The 19600-nt window shown below is 54.0% G+C and overlaps 2 protein-coding genes across 2 annotated transcripts; both read right to left on the bottom strand.

The window, feature by feature from the left end:
* Nucleotides 1–1991: 1991 nt before the first annotated feature.
* LOC120229243 (serine protease 44-like) lies at nucleotides 1992–8936 on the bottom strand. The gene is made up of 5 exons (XM_039228081.1): nucleotides 8873–8936; nucleotides 8162–8318; nucleotides 7526–7785; nucleotides 6527–6687; nucleotides 1992–2126 (listed from the first exon to the last, which is right to left on the bottom strand). The coding sequence occupies exons 1-5, from the start codon at nucleotides 8934–8936 to the stop codon at nucleotides 1992–1994; spliced, it is 777 nt and encodes a 258-aa protein (XP_039084012.1).
* A 6432-nt stretch (nucleotides 8937–15368) lies between these two features.
* On the bottom strand, nucleotides 15369–19176 carry LOC120229330 (serine protease 44-like). The gene is made up of 5 exons (XM_039228270.1): nucleotides 18876–19176; nucleotides 18393–18549; nucleotides 17477–17742; nucleotides 16312–16475; nucleotides 15369–15744 (listed from the first exon to the last, which is right to left on the bottom strand). Exons 1-5 carry the CDS (start codon nucleotides 19174–19176, stop codon nucleotides 15511–15513), a joined length of 1122 nt encoding a protein of 373 aa, XP_039084201.1. The 3' UTR covers nucleotides 15369–15510.
* Between the last annotated feature and the right edge of the window lie 424 nt (nucleotides 19177–19600).

Here is a 19600-nt window from a genome sequence, read left to right as displayed (position 1 = left end):
AGCTCCAGAGAAGAAAGGGCAAGGCTTTATGATCAAGAAATGATGCCATGGAGCAAAGTCAGGGGTCAATCACAGGGCAGGGCTGGGGGGAGGCGGGAGGCTCCTAAGCTAGGGCTGAGAAGCAAAGAGACCCTCAGGGAGGAGGGAGGCCAGTGGGAGGGTGACATAGGCGGGCTTGAATTGTGAAGACTAAGTAGGAAGATGATAAGACTGAAGGCCATGAGGGGCGCCTGGGTGGCTCAGTCAGTTAAGCATCCAACTCTGGCTCAGGTCATGATCTCACAGTTTGTGGGTTTGAGCCCCACATCAGGCTCTGTGCTGACAGCTCAGAGCCTGGAGCCTATTCTGGATTCTGTGTCTCCCTGCCTCTCTGACCTTCCCCTGCTCGCTCTCTCTCTCTCTCTATCAAAAATAAATAAACATTAAAAAATAAAAAAAAAAAAAGACTGAAGGCCATGAGACCCCAGAGCCTGGAGCCTATTCTGGATTCTGTGTCTCCCTGCCTCTCTGACCTTCCCCTGCTCTCTCTCTCTCTCTCTCTCTATCAAAAATAAATAAACATTAAAAAATAAAAAAAAAAAAAGACTGAAGGCCATGAGACCCCACGAGAGGCTCCCGAGGACACAGGCAAAGAAGGAGGTAGTCTACGCAAGGAAGTGACAGTGAGGACAGGCATGGCTGTGGGATACCGGCAGATGGCCAGGTCTCGGATAACCCCTGGTGTCGGATTTTAGGGAACAGTGCCTCCTATCCACAGAATTGAGAACAGAATAAGAAAACCCAGTCTGTAGTCAGATGAAAGCCTCGGCTTTGCACCTCAAGGAATTGAGATGTTTCTAGGTCATCCGGCAGGTAGCTGCGCACGCAGACAGGCTGTTTTGTGGGGCGGCATCACATGAATTGCAGCTCAGTGCCCGGGGCAAGTGAAGAGGGAACCCAGACAGCACCACAGGGGACGGGGACATTCAGGGCATGAGTGGCCCGGGGAAGCACTCAGAGCAAGGGAGTTACCCTGAGGTCTGTCAGAGGAGAATCTGGAGGTATGGCCGAGAAGCCAAGGGACTGGGAAAAATGAAAACGGAGAAGTGGTAGCAAAGTCAGGGACAAGCAGGGCAGAGGCACGGAGGGAATGGGCTGCAGATTACGGGAGAAGCGAGGAGGCAGAGGAAGGGCAGCACCAAGCGGACACTGTTACTTGGAGAAATCTGGCAGCGACGGGGAAGGCCCCGGGAGAAGCAGCACAGCAGACAGGGAGGCAGAGGATGGAGAGCTACAAGAATATGACGGAGCCAACACATCGCGGGCTGGGCCTGTGGTCCAGGGCAGGGTCAGCAGGCTGACCTTGAACACGAGGTATCTCTCTGACTGCTAAAGTAACAATGGGGGGGATGGTGTCGAATAGTGGGGTTTGCAGGGGCCCTTGGGGGCTGGAAGCACTCAAAGAGGACAGCACCTGGGGGCCTGTGTCTTCGGGGCGACAAGAGGGGCGCCAGCGGGAAGAGTGGGCCAGGGGAGAACGCAGGTGGGTAGCGGGATCCTGGTTTCAGTGCTCTGAGCCCACGCGCATCTGGTTCGCAGCGCATGCGCAGCAGCCTGGGAGCTGGGGAGGGGAAAGACAGACCATGCCGGGGAGGGTGGCTCGGTCTCGGCCACCAGGCCGTGTGGACAGGGGAGGAAATGGCAGCACGTCGAGAGAAAATGCAGGAGGTCCTCCGCACTGCAGGTCTCCAGGAGCTGCAGGGAGGGAGGCGCCTGAGGGAGGCCAGGGTGACAGGAGTCTGGCGCCATTCTGGGGGGTGGCACTGGAGGACAGGTGACTATAGGGAGGCGGGGTCCACAGAGTCCCAGGTAGTCAAAGAGCTAGCCACACCAAGGGGTCCGCCCTGAAGTGTGGGGTGGGGGCGGGGGTCCCGGGGCCTGGGGAGGGGAAGGTGGCAGAGGACACACGGGGCACACAAACACACACGGCCGGCCCCCGAGGACGCTCCGCCTCACCCGAGTGCAGCAGCGGCGGCAGCAGCAGCAGCAGAAGGAGGCGGCGGCTCAGACCCCGGGCCCCCGAGGCTCCAGGCCCAGCACGGTGGCCGAACGGCAGCGAGGCGGCCATGAGGCCCGAGGGGTGACACCTAGAGGCCCAGACACACGGCGTCGCGAGTCCCGACGCACGAGGGCGCCTCTAGCACGTGACGCGGGTACGGTCACGTGACAGCCTCTCCAGCACGTGACCATGCGCCAAACCTTCCCCGCGCCCACAGGCACATTTCTGGCATCTGCACTCACATCCCTCGTGCCCCTTCCTGGAAAGTCCCCTCAGAGCCCTTGATCTGTGATTGCCCCTCGGGTGACCAACCCCATGAAAACACTACCAATTGCTTTAAGCTGGTAACAGTGTCCCCACAATCTGGCTAGTGAAGGCCCACCCGAATTCCCAGGACCACTGAGGCTACCTGGTTGCCCAGCCTTGGTGCCCACCCTGGGCTTGGTGCATTGGAAAGGTTCACAATTCATATTGATTTGAGAGTCTGGAAAGATGTAGAAAGCACAAGAAAGGAACAGTAAGGCTAGGCACTCTGGGAAGACGTCCTTATGAAAGTGAGCTGGACCTAAGACTGGATGGAGAACTCTTGGGGAAGTGCTGAGAAAGAAAAGCCATGTCTCCACTTCCACAGACCATCAACAGGATGGTTGCACTTGAAAGAGATGATGGCATATACCGGGCCTTGGGCTTTCAGAGCATTTTTCCAGAAAGATACGCCGTCTTTGCATCTGCTGGGTGTGACAGAGATTGGGAACTGACCCACCAAGATTCCACCTTCTCTTATTTAGTGGGGGGGGGGGGGGGGGGGGGGGGGGGGGGAGGTGTCAAGCTCTGGGACCACATTCCCCTGCCTGGTATCTCAGGGGGTCCACATAAGGAGTTCCCACGAAAGCAGGTGAGTAGAAGTGATGTGTACCACATACATATCAAGGCCTAGTCAAGAGGAAGCTGCCTTCTCTACTCCTGTTAATGAGAGGCATCACTTGGAACTTGTTAGAGATGTCGTTCTCAGGCCCCACCCCAGAACTCCAGGACTTCAAATTCTAGGAGCAGAAGCAGTGACCCTCATGTTAACAAGCCCTCCGGGGAATTCTGATGCAGTTAAAGCACCAAGCACAGGAATGAGTGGAGCCATAAGATGGGGAAAATCTACCTGCCGCCCAAGAACTTGATTAGGATGTTTTAAGAACAAGAAGTTAATTTTTTTGTGTTAATCTATTTACATTCAGTGGTTTTTTTTTTAAGTGACTTTTTTTTTTAATGTTTTATTTATTTCTAGGAGAGAGAGAGAGAGACAACGTGAGCAGGGGAGGGTCAGAGAGAGAGAGGGAGTCACAGACTGAAACAGGCTCCAGGCTCTGAGCTGGCAGTCAGCACAGAGTCCGACGCGGGGCTCGAACCCACGAATTGCGAGATCATGACCTAAGCGAAAGTCGGACGCTTAACCGACTAAGCCACCCAGGCGCCCCTATATTCAGTGGTTTCTTAAAGCCGATGGTTCAACACTTATTAATAATCTGGATTGGCTGTAAGCTCAGTCCCAACCGCAGCCTTCCTCCCGCAACATATAGGATTGACACTGAATGCCCTCTGAGCCCACAGATATATAGGAGCTAAAACACTGACCCCTAGAAGGACAGGGGACAGGAGACCGGGAGGGGTTGATCAGAAGCCATAGAGAGAGAGAGACTGAGCCAGAGAATAAGGGTAATGAACCAGTGCCTAATACAGCAAGTCTCCCTTGCCTTCTTCCAGGTGAGAACACAGATGTTTGTTAACAAAATGGGCAGCGACAGCAGCAAGTGGAAGAAGCAGAGGAGAAGGATTACTTCTTGTGCCCTAACTTCATTCTTGCTCCCAATTCTGGGCTCCTGTGACCTCTCTTCTGAGCTGCAGGGGCTGTTAAATTAAGCTACAAAGCTCCAGGCAAACATGCTGAGTACAGGGAGCAGGAGCCAGCAAGCTAAAACCATTCAGGGGACCCCCATCTGAGCAGGTGAGGACTCGCCGCTCCCTCAAGGGCTTAATAAAAACCATGAATAGTTTCTTTGCTAAATTGGAAACTAGTTCTCTACAGAGCATATTATAGGCACCCCCACAACTTTCAGGAGAACAGAACTTCAGAACAAATAATATGCTACAAACGTTTATTCGGTTGACATCTAAGATCTCCACACTCAATGCCTCCACACAACTTGGGGTGAGCCGGGACGTGGCCACTGGGTACTGGGGGAAGGGGGCCCCAGCACGGGGCCTGTGTGGCACAGGGCCTGGGTGGCACACACAGGTGGATCCGCCCTGGGTACGGGGGAACTTGGCCCAGCCCCAGACACCCGGGTCAGCTGCAGAACCCCCAGGCCTCAGACCTCAGCAGGGCCGTGGGGACGCCTCCTCGCTCTCTCTGCACAATCACCACGCTGACCCTCAGGTGAGTCCCGAGCCCACGCCCAGGCCGAACGCTGTCTCGCTGGCATGAGGTCTCCTCTTTGGCAGAGGCTCTCCCAGTCGTCGGGGAAGCACCGGGCCCCGCCTGGCAGGCTGGGGGGCCAGCTCTCCTTCCTCCCTCCTCCCTGGCAGGCAGAGCTCACCAAGGCGTGGGCGTGGCCGAGGCAGGCGACTGGGACATCAGGCTAGGGACCCCAGGCTTCTGCCACTCTCTACTGGGGGGCTCTCTACAGGGTCGGTGGATCCCAACCAGCACGGGTGGAAAGGGCAATGAGGAGGAGGGGGAGGTCAGAGGAGACGCCCGGTGTGTGAGTCAGAAACAGGAGGGGAGTGGGCCGGGCTGATCACTGGGCCACCAGGATGCCCAGCGCCGGCACCAGGCACAGAAGTATGAAGAAGCCCGCTGAGTCCCAAGCGCAGGCTTGACTCAGGTGATCAACGACCCAGTCCCTGTAGAAACTAACTTCTGTATAAATTCCAGGATAATGTCTGCGACCACAGCCAATGCCCCAGCTCACAATCCCCACCTGGACCCACGTGTCGTTAAATTCACAGACCAGGGGGCCCCCAGAGTCTCCCTGGAGAAAGAGGAAAAAAAGAAAATGAACACAGGGATGGAAGAGAATCGACATCAGAACTGGCTGCTCACACCTCAGGGCCGGGGGACACAGGCACACACCACCTCCCCGGAGCCTCCACCAAGCCCTGGGTATCTGGGGATATTTGAGAGTTGAGAACTAAGTGAAAACTTTACATCCTCTGAGAAATACTTCTCCTTCCCAGGTGCTCATGGAGGTACAGCCAGTAGGCCCCAGTACAGCAGGATTGCTGGTGATATATGGAAATTCTCGTTGGATACGCCTATTGCTCCATGGCCCCTGAGCTCCCCTGCGATCCTCTCCAGGCCTCCCATGACCCAGCAACCAAGTGGGTGCCTCCTGGCACAGTACGCAGCCTCTGGAGCCCTCTACTAAGGCTGGTGTCTATTCTGATTGGTCAGTCCTGGGCCACAATGGATGTGAAATACTTTAAATATCAACCCTGCATAGGTGGATCCCATAATCCCCACCTCTAACCTGAAATTCCCCATGACCTTAAACCCACATGTCCAATACCAAGCATCCATGACTTCCGTCTCCAGACCGTCCCAGACATCCCATGTACCCCCCGCCCCGCACAGAGCACTGCATGTCCTCTCCCAGGCCTGCGCTGGTGGCCCCGCACCAACCAGCTCAGACAGAAGCACACAGCCCTCCTACCCCTCCCTCGCCCCACCCTCAACAGCATTCAGTCACCCAGCACTCATGATTCAACCCTGGCCACCTCTCCTTCACCCCCTGGCAGCCCCATCCTCGCCTAGATGACGGAAACAAACGCCTAGCCCACGGTCCTCCCTGGATGGCGTCTAGAAGCTTGGACCGGCACTCCAGGCCACGTGTTTTCCGACTCCAACCCTCTTCTCTGGCCACATTTGCCACCTCATTCAGTCCAGACTTGGAAAACGTTCCCTAAACATGACAAGTGCCCTCGGGCCTCTGAGCCGCTCCACATGCTTTTCCCTCTCCCTACAATGCTTTTCTCTTGCCAAGAAATCCAGACACTTCGCCTCTAGGACCTGCCTCCAGAAGGCACTTGGTGCCGCAGGAAGGCGTGGCCCCAGGAGTCCTGCAGGCACCCACGGGGGGCACCCGGGGCTGACATCTTCGGATCCCACCTCATCTGTATAATGGGTACGGTGTCTATGCCGCAGGGTTATGAGGAGGGTTCGCAGGGCTGGTGGCAGTAAATGCCCATGCTGGCCCACACAGTAAGTGCCATGGAGGGGAACTAGGTTAAAGGAACTTCTATTATTAGCGTTACCTGCCCCTGGCTTCCCCACACCTTGGCAGTGCCCCCGGGCCAGCAAGGGCTGCCCCCTTGTGAAGGAACAGGCCAGGCCAGCCCCGGGGAGCCACGAGGGAGCAGGAGGCCCTGCCGTTGTGAATGGGGAAAGCTGGAGGGGACGTGCTCACTGCAGAGGCCACAGTGGAGCCATGAACTGACCTTACAGAGACCCTTGCTCTCATCTTGATAGGCACAGATCATCCCTTTTTTCACTATGCTGTGAAGCCTCCCTAACTGTGACCGCAGCATCCGGTTGCATTTCTTTTGGTGAAGAATGTGTTGTTCAGTCTCCTGAAGAGGAAGTGGCATCGGTGCTAAACCTACAAAGAGACAGGGGCGCCTGGGTGGCTCAGTCAGTTGAGCTTTGGACTCTGGCTCAGGTCACAATCTCACAGTTTGTTAAGTTCAAGCCCCACATCGGGCTCTGTGCTGATGGCTCAGAGCCTGGAACCTGCTTTGGATGCTGTGTTTCCCTCTTCCCCTCCCTCTCTCTCTCTCTCTCTCTCAAAAATAAATAAGCATTAAAAAATAGTTTTAAAAAAACTACAAAGAGACAGGTAGGATCTGCATGAGTGGAGAGAGGCCCCCAAACGCGCTCTGGCTCTGGCTCGGTGCGCTCACACTCTGTGCCCCCTCACAGGACCCTGGGGCAGTGGGTAGTGTCCCGCGGTCACCGCAGGTACTTCCACAGAAAGACAGCTCATCACTCTAGAGCCGAAATCCGTGCTGGAAAGAGCCCACCATCCCTGGCACCTGACCCCCTGAGCCTCCAGGTGCTAACATTCCCACAGCCATTCTTTTTTTTTTTTTTTAATTTTCTTAAACATTTTTATTTATTATTGAGAGAGAGACAGAGCATGAGCATGGGAGGGGCAGAGAGAGGGGGAGACACAGAATCCAAAGGAGGTTCCAGGCTCTGAGCTGTCAGCACAGAGCCTGACTACAAACTATGAGATCACGACCTGAGCTGAAGTCGGACGCTTAACGGACTGAGCCACCCAGTCACCCCTCCCACAGCCATTCTTAATGCGGTTCAGTTACTCCCTGGCAGAACGTCCTTCTCCTGGGAGAAAATCAGCCTCCCCGTCCCTCCCTCTAGCTGCGGGCCAACCCCAGGGCACCAGACTGCCCCCTCAGCTCCCCACCTGTCAGTCTCACCTTCTGCCAGGTGGCCCCAGCCAGTCACCCAGCACTCTGTCCCAGTTTCTGCTTGGAAAGCCTTCTCAGGGAGGCACACAGGCTGGATGTAGGAGGAGTAATTCACAGCAAAGGCCAGCAGAACAAGGGCGATGTCATGTCTCAAAGTAGTAGCATCAAAAGAGCGGTGACAAACAATGTCCTCAACTGGAACCACGAGAGTCGTTGTGGAATTAGGATATAACGATTTGCCTCCCAGCCTCACTGTGTATTTCTTGTGGCTGTGGGACAAGGACATCCCCTTGACACCCATCCAGAGGCTCTATACTCCCGTCCCACTTTCTTCCCAGCCTGGCCCTTCCTTCGGAGGAAGCCAGCCATCAGGCACCTGCCTGCCTGCACACCACAACCCGTCCCCAGACCCTGACCGCTGTTGCCAGTGGCCCTCCAAAGGACGTCCCAACACTACCAGAGCAGCACCTGGGAACTTGGTAGAAAGGCAAATTCCCAGGTCTCACGCCAGGCTTAATAAAAACTAGGGGCTGTGACTTCCTTGCCAGATGAGGAAGAGGAAGCTCAGGGAGGGGGAGACAAGACTGGCTCCAGAGCACAGAGCCTGACCTGGGGGGCCCAAGCACAGGGCCCCCTGACACTCACCCAGTTATGCAGTGGGCAGCCGTCATCACCCACTGACTGGCGATGAGGGATCCCCCGCATACATGTTTACCCTCCATCTGCAGGCTCGCCTGCCAGGGCCACTTCCTTCTGGGGACCGGCACTCCACCAACTACCCGCATAGGCCTGTGGCCGCATCCTGGTTGGCTCACCAAAGAGAAGGGACTGGAGGTGAAGCCGCTGTCTCCTGCGGCCCCCTCCAGACCACAGCCAGGTTTCCTCCCAAACCCTCCAAGACAGCGTCTGACTCATCCGGCTTCCCAGCCAAGCAGCATTCCCTTCTGGCCTCCCAGGCAGCCTGTGCCCACGCGGACAGAAGCAGTACCTTGAGGAGACAACGTTTGGGATCCAGTGGTCTGGGTGGACTCCCAGGTCTCTCCCACTGTGAGCGCTGAAGAGCCTAGAGCTGTAGTGGATACTGGCACGGGGAATGTCTGGAGCTCTGGAGGCGAGGTGGTCTCTGGGCTTCCCCAGGTCAAAGTAGGACCCGGGCTGGGGCTGTAACCCTTACCTGGGGAAAACCAGTGAGATAGGAGCTGGTTGGAGCGCACCCCTCGCCTGCCCTGCCCCCCCTCCCCCCCATCTCTCCACGCCCTCTTCCCCAACAGCCCAGCCGGGCCTAGGTCTAGGCCTAAACCCCTCCCCGCCCGCTCGCTGCCTGCAGTCGCTGCCTGCAGCCGGCCGGGACCCCACCGAGCAGGGGCTGGAGGATCACGAGCCAGAGCAGGTGGCCCAGGAAGCCCCCGCGGGACGCCATGGAATCGCTGGTGGTCGCAGCCCTGTCGCGCGCCCCCTTGCGGCGGCCCGCGGCCCTGCCCTCGTTGGCTGGACCCAGTTGCCACCGGGGCACATTCCCAGGCCCTAGACCTCCAGGGTTCCCACCTCCTGGTTAGTCACCGAAAACCAATCTAGATGTCATCGCTTTTATCGACCTTAAAATAGAGATCTGCTGGCTTATGCATCATAAATAGAAAATGCAAAACCAAAGAACAGTATTGAGTCCTAATTTGATAGCATTTGCAATTAATTCAGTGTGAACGGGCTGAACATACCGGACAAACAAGAACTTTCACATTGTTCAAAACATAATTAGGTCCAGAAATATACTGAAGGGTTAACTTTATCTGAAGTTATCTGAAGAGATAACTTTAAAACGAATAAATACAGATACATTGAAAATAAAGGGATAGAAAACAAAATATCAGACAAATCTGATGCGAAAGAAAGGTGGGATAGCAATTTTTTCAGGTCCTAACACCTCAGGCAAAGATTACATCGGGGCAGAGGAATTTATATACAGTAAGAATAAGAAATAACCAAGAAGATGCCAGAGAAGCCCTTAATATGTAAAACAACAGCTGACCAGCTTCATGGAAAACCAGAGTTTTTGAAACATTCCTTTTAAGAAGCTGATAGCTTATGGAGCGCCTAGATGGCTCAGTCAGTTACCCATCTGTCCTTGGCTCAGGTCATGACCTCATGGTTTGTGAGTTCGAGCCCCACATCGGGCTCTGTGTTGACAGCTAGCTCAGAGCCTGGAGCCTGTTTTGGACTCTGTGTCTCCTCTCTCTGGCCCTCCTCCACTTTTGCTCTCTCTCTGTCTCTCAAAAATAAAATAAATGTAATAATAAACGTAATGTATTTATGTAAATAAATAAATGTAGATGTAAATAATAAATAAATGTTAAAAAAGCTGATACCTTATAGAGGCAAAATTAAGCAAAAATATAGGCTATTTAGCTATGACACCTGATAATATTGACCAGATAGCAGTATGATGATTTTTTTTTTTACAACTACCAATGGAGAACATGCATTCTTACTGAGCCCACAGGAAACATTCAGAAAGGCCACAAAGGAAGACTAATAAACTCAAGGAACCAATGTCATAGCTTCTATTCTTGAGCCATACATCGATAATACTAAAATCAACTTTTGTGAAAAAGCCCATAGTTCTAAAACAAAAACAAAACCCTAGAAAATGATCCTCCTATTTAAAAGGAAATCAAGCTGTTGGTGATGATGTGGAGAAAAGGGAACCTCCTTACCCTGCTGGTGGGAATGCAAACTGGTGCAGCCACTCTGAAAAACAGTGAGGAGGCTCCTCAAAGAGTAAAAAACAGAATTACCTCATAACCCAGCAATTGCACTACTAGGTATTTACCCAAAGGATACAAAAATGCTGATCTGAAGGGGCACATGCACCCTAAAGTTTATGGCGGCATTACCAACAATAGCCAAACTATGGAAATAGACTAAATGTCCATCAACTGGTGAATGGATAAAGATGTGGTATATATATTATATATATACACAATGGAATATTATTCAGTGATCAAAAAGAAAGAAATCTTGCCATTTGCAATGACATGGATGGAGCTAGAGTGTATTATGCTATGCAAAACAAGTCAGTCAGAGAAAGACAAAGACTATATGATTTCATTCATATGTGAAATTTAAGAAACAAAACAGATGAACATAGGGGAAGGGAGGGAAAGACAGAGAGAGAGGGAAGCGAATCATAAGAGACTCTTAACTATAGAGAATAAACAGGGTTGCTGGAGGGGAGGTGGGTGGGGGATGGGCTAAGTGGGTGATGGGCATTAAGGAGGACTCTTGTTATGAGCACTGGGTGTTTTTTTTTTAATTTTTTAATTTTTTATTTCTGAGAGAGATAGAGAGAGAGAGACAGTGTGAGCAGGGGAGGGTCAGAGAGAGAGGTAGATACAGAATCCAAAGCAGGCTCCAGGATCTGAGCTAGCTGTCAGCACAGAGCCCGACGCGGGACTCGAATCCACGAACCGTGAGATCATGACCTGAGCCAAAATCGGATGCCCAACCGACTGAGCCACCCAGGCGCCCCACACTGGGTGTTATTAATATGTAAGTGATGAATCACTAAATTCTACTCCTGAAACCAATTTTACCATATATGTTAACTAACTAGAATTTAAATAAAAACTTGACCAAAAAAAAAGAATTCATGACAGAAATAATAACAATTTAAGGATGACTACCAATGAAACCACTACATATGAAATCACATATGATCCAGCTATAGTAGTTCTAGAAAGTAATTTATAGCTTCAACCATATCATAAAATAAAGAAGACTGATAACAAAGGAACTAAATATGCAACTCAGAAGGTGAAAATGACCAACGGAGTAAAATCAAAGACAGGGCTTGGGAGAAAGAAAGGAAAAACGGGAAATAACAGCAGAAGTCAATAGAGACAAAAGTATGAAGATGAACACAGTCAGAATTTTGTTCTCTGAAAAGCTTAATAAGAGACATTCTAGTAAGATTGAATAAGATAAAAGAATGAAAAATACAGGGGTACCTGGGTGGCTTAGTTGGTTAAACATCCGACTTTCGCTTAGGTCATGATCTTGCGGTTCGTGGGTTCCAGCCCCGCGTCGGGCGCTCTGCTGTCAGCTCAGAGCCTGGAGCCTGTTTCAGATTCTGTGTCTCCTCTCTTTGACTCTCCCCTGTGCATGCTGTCTGTCTGTCTCTCTCTTTCTCTCTCAGAAATAAGTAAAACATTAAAAAAAAAAAATGAAACAGGACAGGGTTCCCTTATGGCTCAGTCAGTTAAGTGTCTGACTCTTGATTTCAGCTCGGGTTACGATCTCACAGTTCATAAGCTTGAGCCCCAAGTCAGGCTCTGCACTGACAGCACAGAACCCGCTTTTGGGATCCTCTCTCCCTCTCTCTCTACCCCTCCCCCGCTCATTCTTTCTCTCAAAATAAACTAAAACAAAAACAAGAAACAGAATGAAACCAGACAGAAGCACAACTTAATCAAATGGCTCAAAACCAGTGATAACGTTAAGTAAGAGGAACAAAGGGAGGGGTGACAGATATCTCTTCAGCAACAATGCAAGCAACGTCCTCAGCTGAGGTCAATGAGATGGCACTATGCCTTCTAGTCACAGCTCATAGTGTACACACAGGTCCTGTTCCCAATCTGTCAAGTGCCACATTTTTTCTGGGTTTTTTTGTGCTTTTTTTTTTTTTTTTTTTTTTGCTGGTGATTTTGTTGTGTAAAATGACCCCCCGGCATAGCGCATAGGGGCTGCTGAGGGTTGCTAAGGACTCCGCACTGTGAGGTGCACGGCAGAGAAAACAGATGTGAGGGAAGCTTCATGGAGGCGTGATTTACACTTCTGCTGCCCATGCGTTCAATGATAATGAATCAACCGAGCGTATTCAACAAGACGCCTTTAACCAGAAACAAACAGAAAATAAAGTTATAGACTGACCTCCTGACGAAAATGGTGTGAAATGAGGTTCCCAGGAATCTGCTCCTGTATTTCCCTGAGGAGTTGTTCAGGATTTGCTAATTCGGTGCTCATGGCTGTTTCACAAAACATAAAAACCGCAAAAAACACACAAAAACAAAACCATTATTTTTAGCAACTGGGTTTTGGGGTGGTTGGTCACACAGCCACAGAGAACCGAAACACTTATTGAAACTCAAGCTGTCCCCTGCTGGCCAGGCCACGGGTGCCGGACGGGGCTCCCCTGAGACAGAAGTGAAAATCAGGGTCTGTTGAGGGGCTCTCTCTGCAGACATACCTGTAAGGGAGCCAGGGAGGCAGAGCTGGGCAAGGGGAGGGGCTGGGCTGCGATGCCTAGCTGAGGTCTCAGCTGATCCTACCAGAAGCTCTTCTAGGTCGTCCCCAAGTGAGACAAGAAGCCTGGCCCTTTCTGTCCCCACATGTCAATCACCTGCCACGGGCTGCGCCCTGTGCAAGGATATAACCTTCAGTGGGTCCGTGGCTGCAGCCAAGTGCAGCTGTGCTGAGGGGCGCTGGCGTGTGTCAGTGTCCTCAGGGGCCGGGGAACGTGCTTTCTCTGCAAGTGGGATTTAGCGGGAAGCCCACATGTCGCTGCAGGGCACCTCTTCCGGTTGGCTCCCGAGTCCTTTTGATGGAATCCTGGTCATTCGGATAGACTCCCTGCTGTCTGGCGTGACAGGACGTTTTCATCTCCTCTTGCACATTTCCTGCTCTGCACCTGGAGATTTTCACACCTGGTCTGTCTTGCTGGGAAACAGTATTTCAAGTCTGGGCACTATATAACACTATATATTCAAGTCTGGGCTGTATTTCACTTGCTTCTTATGACTAGAAACTCTCAGCGCTTTTTGCTTTGTTTCTTTTCTCTTTAAAGCTGAATATTTTCGGAGAGCTCCTTGCCTGCTTGTCAACCTCCTTCGCCTGTGTCATCGGTCTCTTTCAGAGGGTGGTTTGGTCCAGCCACCACGCCCCTGACCTAAGGGTCATCCGACTGTTCAGCTCTTCCCTCCCACCTGCGGTCCACATCTTATCTGTGGCCGCAGCTCTGTGCCTGACTCACAAAACGTACCCCACAAATATTGGTTAGGAAGACTGGCTATCACTCACTCGGCAGTTGGGGTCCCGCTGCCTGGGAGCCTCTGCCGGGCTTTTCTGGTAGTCAGAGGCCCATCCTCAGTAAACCAAGCTGCTCCACTGAATTCCTGTCTCCGTCCCTGCCCCCAGTAGGAAACACATTCTAATAGCAGCATGCCACAGGACACCCTGTCTGGACCATAAACCTCCCAGAGCTTGGGGCCTTTTCCGACAGCCAGGGCTGTGACTCCTGCCTATCACTCATTTACCAAGTATTTCCTGAAGTCTTGCTCTGTTCCAAGCCTAGAGCTGGAGGGTGGAAAGTAGAGAATGAGTAGGTAGAATCCCTCGACCTTGGGGACCTAAATGTCCCCCAGGGGAAGCAAGAGTAAGGAATGGACACAGGATCACACCACCAGGAGCCTAGAAGAAAGCACGCTTCACAACCCAGGGGGAGTGCACAGGGGAGGTTCCAGGGGGACTGCCTGAGAAGGAAATGAAGCCCCAGCAGGGGACATCCCAGGGAAGGACAAGCAGGCTTGAGGAAAGCTGTGAGTCCGAGTGGGAGGGAGCAGGACTCGGGGCCCCAGGTCCGTCCGCGCATGCATTTCTGTAAAAGGATAGTAGTGGCATTAACGGAGTTCAGCTGTAGCCGGCTGGGGTTTGAGAAGTGGAGTGTCCCACCTCGTCCTCCCTCAGGCAGCAGAGGGACTATGGCAGACCACCTACTGAGGTCCATGGTAACTGGGAGCTCCAGTCCTGGCCACGGAAGGGAGGGTGGGCAAGAGACAGTGGCTGGGGGATGATCAACAACCAGGCCAGAGGACTATGGGACACCTGGTCTGGTGATTGGGTAAAACAAGCTATACACACACACACACTCACATAGCCAGACCACCCACCCACCCTCCCCTTGTGGGAACTCAGTTCTTTGGGCTCAAGGTGACGCCCAACCCATGGTGCCTCCTCAAGGCATGCCCGGTATGGGGCGGCACTGAGAGGTACAAGGCTGTGTGAGTGTGTCATGCTCTGGTCTCTGTCCTCTCGCTCCCCCTGCTCCTTATCCAGAGGCTGCCGAGTTCAACTACAACAATTCTGGCCACAGAAATGCTGACAGCTCTGATAGGAGTGCATTGATCAGGCTAAGATCAAGGTAGACAAGTTCCTCACCTCTGGGGCTTCTAGAGTTCAGTGGGCACCAGGAAGTGCTTTCCAAGCTACACTGGACACTAGTTCTCTACAGAGCGTGTTATAGGCACCCCCACAACTTTCAGGAGAACAGAACTTCAGAACAAATAATATGCTACAAACGTTTATTCGGTTGACATCTAAGATCTCCACACTCAATGCCTCCACACAACTTGGGGTGAGCCGGGACGTGGCCACTGGGTACTGGGGGAAGGGGGCCCCAGCACGGGGCCTGTGTGGCACAGGGCCTGGGTGGCACACACAGGTGGATCCGCCCTGGGTACGGGGGAACTTGGCCCAGCCCCAGACACCCGGGTCAGCTGCAGAACCCCCAGGCCTCAGACCTCAGCAGGGCCGTGGGGACGCCTCCTCGCTCTCTCTGCACAATCACCACGCTGACCCTCAGGTGAGTCCCGAGCCCACGCCCAGGCCGAACGCTGTCTCGCTGGCATGAGGTCTCCTCTTTGGCAGAGGCTCTCCCAGTCGTCGGGGAAGCACCGGGCCCCGCCTGGCAGGCTGGGGGGCCAGCTCTCCTTCCTCCCTCCTCCCTGGCAGGCAGAGCTCACCAAGGCGTGGGCGTGGCCGAGGCAGGCGACTGGGACATCAGGCTAGGGACCCCAGGCTTCTGCCACTCTCTACTGGGGGGCTCTCTACAGGGTCGGTGGATCCCAACCAGCACGGGTGGAAAGGGCAATGAGGAGGAGGGGGAGGTCAGAGGAGACGCCCGGTGTGTGAGTCAGAAACAGGAGGGGAGTGGGCCGGGCTGATCACGGGGCCACCAGGATGCCCAGCGCCGGCACCAGGCACAGAAGTATGAAGAAGCCCGCTGAGTCCCAAGCGCAGGCTTGACTCAGGTGATCAACGACCCAGTCCCTGTAGAAACTAACTTCTGTATAAATTCCAGGATAATGTCTGCGACCACAGCCAATGCCCCAGCTCACAATCCCCACCTGGACCCACGTGTCGTTAAATTCACAGACCAGGGGGCCCCCAGAGTCTCCCTGGAGAAAGAGGAAAAAAAGAAAATGAACACAGGGATGGAAGAGAATCGACATCAGAACTGGCTGCTCACACTGCAGGGCCTGGGGACATGGGTGTGCACGGGGCTTCCCTGGGCATCCACCAGCCCTGGGTGTCTGGGGATATCAGATTTGAGAGTTGCACACTGGAGCCAACAAAATGCATATACATACTCAAAAAATAGTGTACGGAGAATGGAATCTGGGCCAAGGAAATGTACACACTCTGAGGTGATCATAACGAGTAAGGTCTTCACCCAAGTACATTGCCTGTCACATTAGAAGGGGTTTGAAACATGCAACTTGCATTATTGGTATTTTCTGCCTGAATCGCCTGTCCTCTCCCAGCTCCCTGCAGGCAACACCAGGTCCTACTGAAGGGTCCAGTCGGGCCGGCCTGGCCATGGCAGCGTGTCCCCTGGGCCCTCCTTGACGTGACTTACAGGTGACTGGAGAGGCTGGTGGATAACATGGGCCCCGCTGCCCATGAAAGAGGAAGCCATGGAGGAAGAGCAAGGTGCTAAGACAGCCGAGGGCCCATGGACTGACCTGGCATGCGTCCTTTCCTCGGGAGCTGTAGCCACAGACGGCCCCTTTCTTTACCAGGTGACTACTAGTCTCCATCTGCTCCTGGAGCGCCCTGTTGCAGTCCTCGTAACGAATGATGTTCAGCTTGGCCTCCTGAAGATGTTCCGGAGCGTCTTCGGGTCTATCTGTAGAGGAAATTTACAAGTAGGTGGCTCTGCCTGATAGCCCAAACCCTGAGCCCCTGGCGTCCTTTCTCGGTCTCTATACAGTGTATTCACATACAGACACCCCCCGCCTCCCCGCGGGCGGGCAGTGAATATTGTTGCCATTTGACTCTGAACGAAATGAGGCCCAAAGTGGTCATGGGGAGAGGAGGAGGTGAGAATCAAAGTAAACACAGGAGGGCCGCCTGGGTGGCTCAGTCGGTTGGGCGGCTGACTTCGGCTCAGGTCACGATCTCGTGGTTCGTGAGTTCAGGCCCCACATTGGCTATCTGCTGACAGCTCAGAGCCTGGAGCCTGCTTTGGATTCTGTGTCTCCTTCTCTCTCTGCCCCTCCCCCATTCACATTCTGTTTTTCTAGCTTTTAAAAATAAAATTTTTTTAATGAAGATAGGAGAAAGAAGAACAGATCAGGACAGGAAGAAGCCTTACCAGCTATGAGAAATCAAAACCAATTGGCTGTCACTCTGAGAATCCTTGTAATAGTGACAGTTGTAATGTGCATCAGTGAAGTGACTCTCCTTCGGAGCAGGACCATAAACTCTTGGACAGATAACATCCAAAAGGTACTGAATCCAAACTCTCCCCAGGGACAGGAGGCCCTACAGCCTCACCAGGAGGAGTTAGTTCTCTGGTCTCTTTTCACTCACAGGAAGTTCCCCATCGACCAAGGCAAGGACTTCCAGCTTGGGACGGCTCCCATCAGCAGACAGATCAACACCCCCTGGGCTAAAATCCACCCCAGAGAGAACCCACCTTGCTTGTCACCCAACACCCCGGGTCCTGAAATTCTAATCGAAATCTGTAACACCATCAACTACTCCCTACCAGCATTCTCTGCCCTCCCCCCTTACTCACTTGCTGGAAAACAGCCTCCCTGCCTCCCCCTTTAGCTTGTAGGCCAAGCACAGGGCACCAGGGAGCCTCTTGCCTGGCCTGAGCTTTGACTCTTGCTTCAGTCTCACCTTTTTCCTTTAGTTTTCCCCATCCAGTCACCCAGCACTCCATACCAGCTGGCACCATGAACGCCTTTTCAGGGAGGCACACGGGCTGGACGTGCAAGGAAAAATTCACAGGGAACTCCAGCAGGGCGAGGGCAATGTCATTCTCAATGATTCCAACCGCACTGTAATGTTTGTGAATAACGATGTCTCGGACGGGCACCACGACTGCCGCGCTGGAGGTGTGATTCAGGTGAATGTCTCCCATCTTCACGGTGTACTCCAAATGGCTGCAGAGGGATCCCAGAGGGTCTACACTCCCCTTCCACACCCTCTGGGCCTTCCCAGCCTGGCCCTGTCTCCATCAAACCACCTCCCTCCCTCCAAACCAGGTCCCATCTCCAGACCCCTGGTGTCTGGAGTGGTGCTCCAAGGCTGGCTCCCTGGTGATGGATCTGCATCACTCGGGAACTTGTTAGAGATGCAGATTCTTGGATTGGCAGGTCTGATCTACTGCATTGGAGACGCTGGGGGCGGGGTGGGGGGCGGGGATGGCAATCTGTGTTTTAACAAGCTCTGCAGGTGTTTCCATGCTCCTTAAAGTGTGAGACCACTGATCTGGCCAAATGGGTTCTCGACGCTCCACTCTTTTAAAGTATTCCCCCTCGTCCGTCTTTGCCCATACAGTGCCTCTCAACTGGCATCTCGCCCCTTTCTTGCCACTTGGCTTGAAGGCTGATCAGTACAAGCTTTGAACCTGATTTGGGGTCTTGACTTTCAGGGCCCTACCATCACGTACCTCTGACTGTGGTCTGAAGAGCAGGGACTAGGACCCCCTTTTTCAAATGAGGAAGGGGAAGCTCAGGGAGGGGGACAAGACAGGCTCCGGGTCACAGAGCCTGTTGAACAGGAGCCTAAGCACTGAGCCCCAGGCACTCACCCAAATATGCAGTGGGCGGCAGTCAGCACCCACCGGCTGGCGATGAGGGAGCCTCCGCAAATGTGTTGACCCTTGATCTGCAGGCTCACCTGCCAGGGCCACTTCCTCTCTGGGGCCGGTATTCCTCCGACTATCCTCATAGACCTCTGGCCACAGCCTGGAGCAGGTCAAGGAAGGGAGGACACTGAAAGCACAGCCACTGACAGCCCCACCACAAGAGCCGGATAATCCTCAGAAGTCTCAGAACCCTCAAAGCAAGGTCAGGTCCCCTCAGAACCCCTCCCCCCAAGCAGCTCTGTATCCCCCCAAGATTCCTCAGAGAATGGCCATGTCCCTTCCGAGCTCAAGGGCAGGGCTGGGACCACTCAGAGCCTCCCTCCCCTGGGGCAAAATTATCTTCCATGAGACCCTCCCCCAGAGCAGAGTCCCATCCCCCTGGGCCCAGGCCAGTTCTCCGTGGCAAGACCCGGCCTGAAACATCACCTGCAGGAAACTGCGACCCTGATATCACTAGTGGCTGCGGAAAGGCCGCAGTCCTGTAGATACCAGAGTCAGGTGGGGTGACCGCCGCCACCTGGGGAAATGCGGCAGCCTCTTGGGGCTCAGGGGTCGCAGAAGATCCCGCACCCCTCGACACGCTCTCGCGGGGGTCCTCGCGGCGGCCCCCCGAAGGGGACGGGGAGGGTGCGGACGACGCCGACTCGCCCTGCACCCCACCGAGCGGCAGCCGGAATAGCAGGAGCCAGAGCACGAGGCCCATGGAGCCACCGCCCAGGGACGCCATGGGCCCGCCGCCGCCGCGCCTCTCGCAGCGCCCCCTCGCGGCGGCCGGCGGCCCTGCCCTCGCGTTGGCGGGAAACTGCGTTCCGCGGGGATCAGGGTCCCGCGGCGCCTGCTGGGGATCCTGACCCGCAGCGCGCCGCGCAGGCCGCGGAGTCCTGACTCGGGGAGGCTTTTCGTCCTTGATTTGCGAGCCTCCAAGGCAGCGAGCCTCCGCTGCTGCCTCCGCTGCCTCCGCAGCCATGCACCTGCAGCCCCGGCGCGGGGGGCGGGCAGCACGCCCCGCCGCCCCTCCTCCCCCGTGGGTTCGCGGTCAAGATCAGCACCAGTCGGCGGACACGGACACGGACACGCTGCCTTGAACGGCACTGACCACTGCCTTAGAGATGGCAGTGCCACGTTTTAAAAAATCAACCTCCTCTTGAACA

The sequence above is a fragment of the Hyaena hyaena genome, unplaced genomic scaffold, assembly GCF_003009895.1.
Source record: "Hyaena hyaena isolate Hyena2069 unplaced genomic scaffold, ASM300989v1 scaffold_30, whole genome shotgun sequence".
In the NCBI taxonomy this organism is placed as follows: domain Eukaryota; kingdom Metazoa; phylum Chordata; class Mammalia; order Carnivora; family Hyaenidae; genus Hyaena; species Hyaena hyaena.
This window is presented reverse-complemented; position numbering and strand designations above follow the sequence as displayed.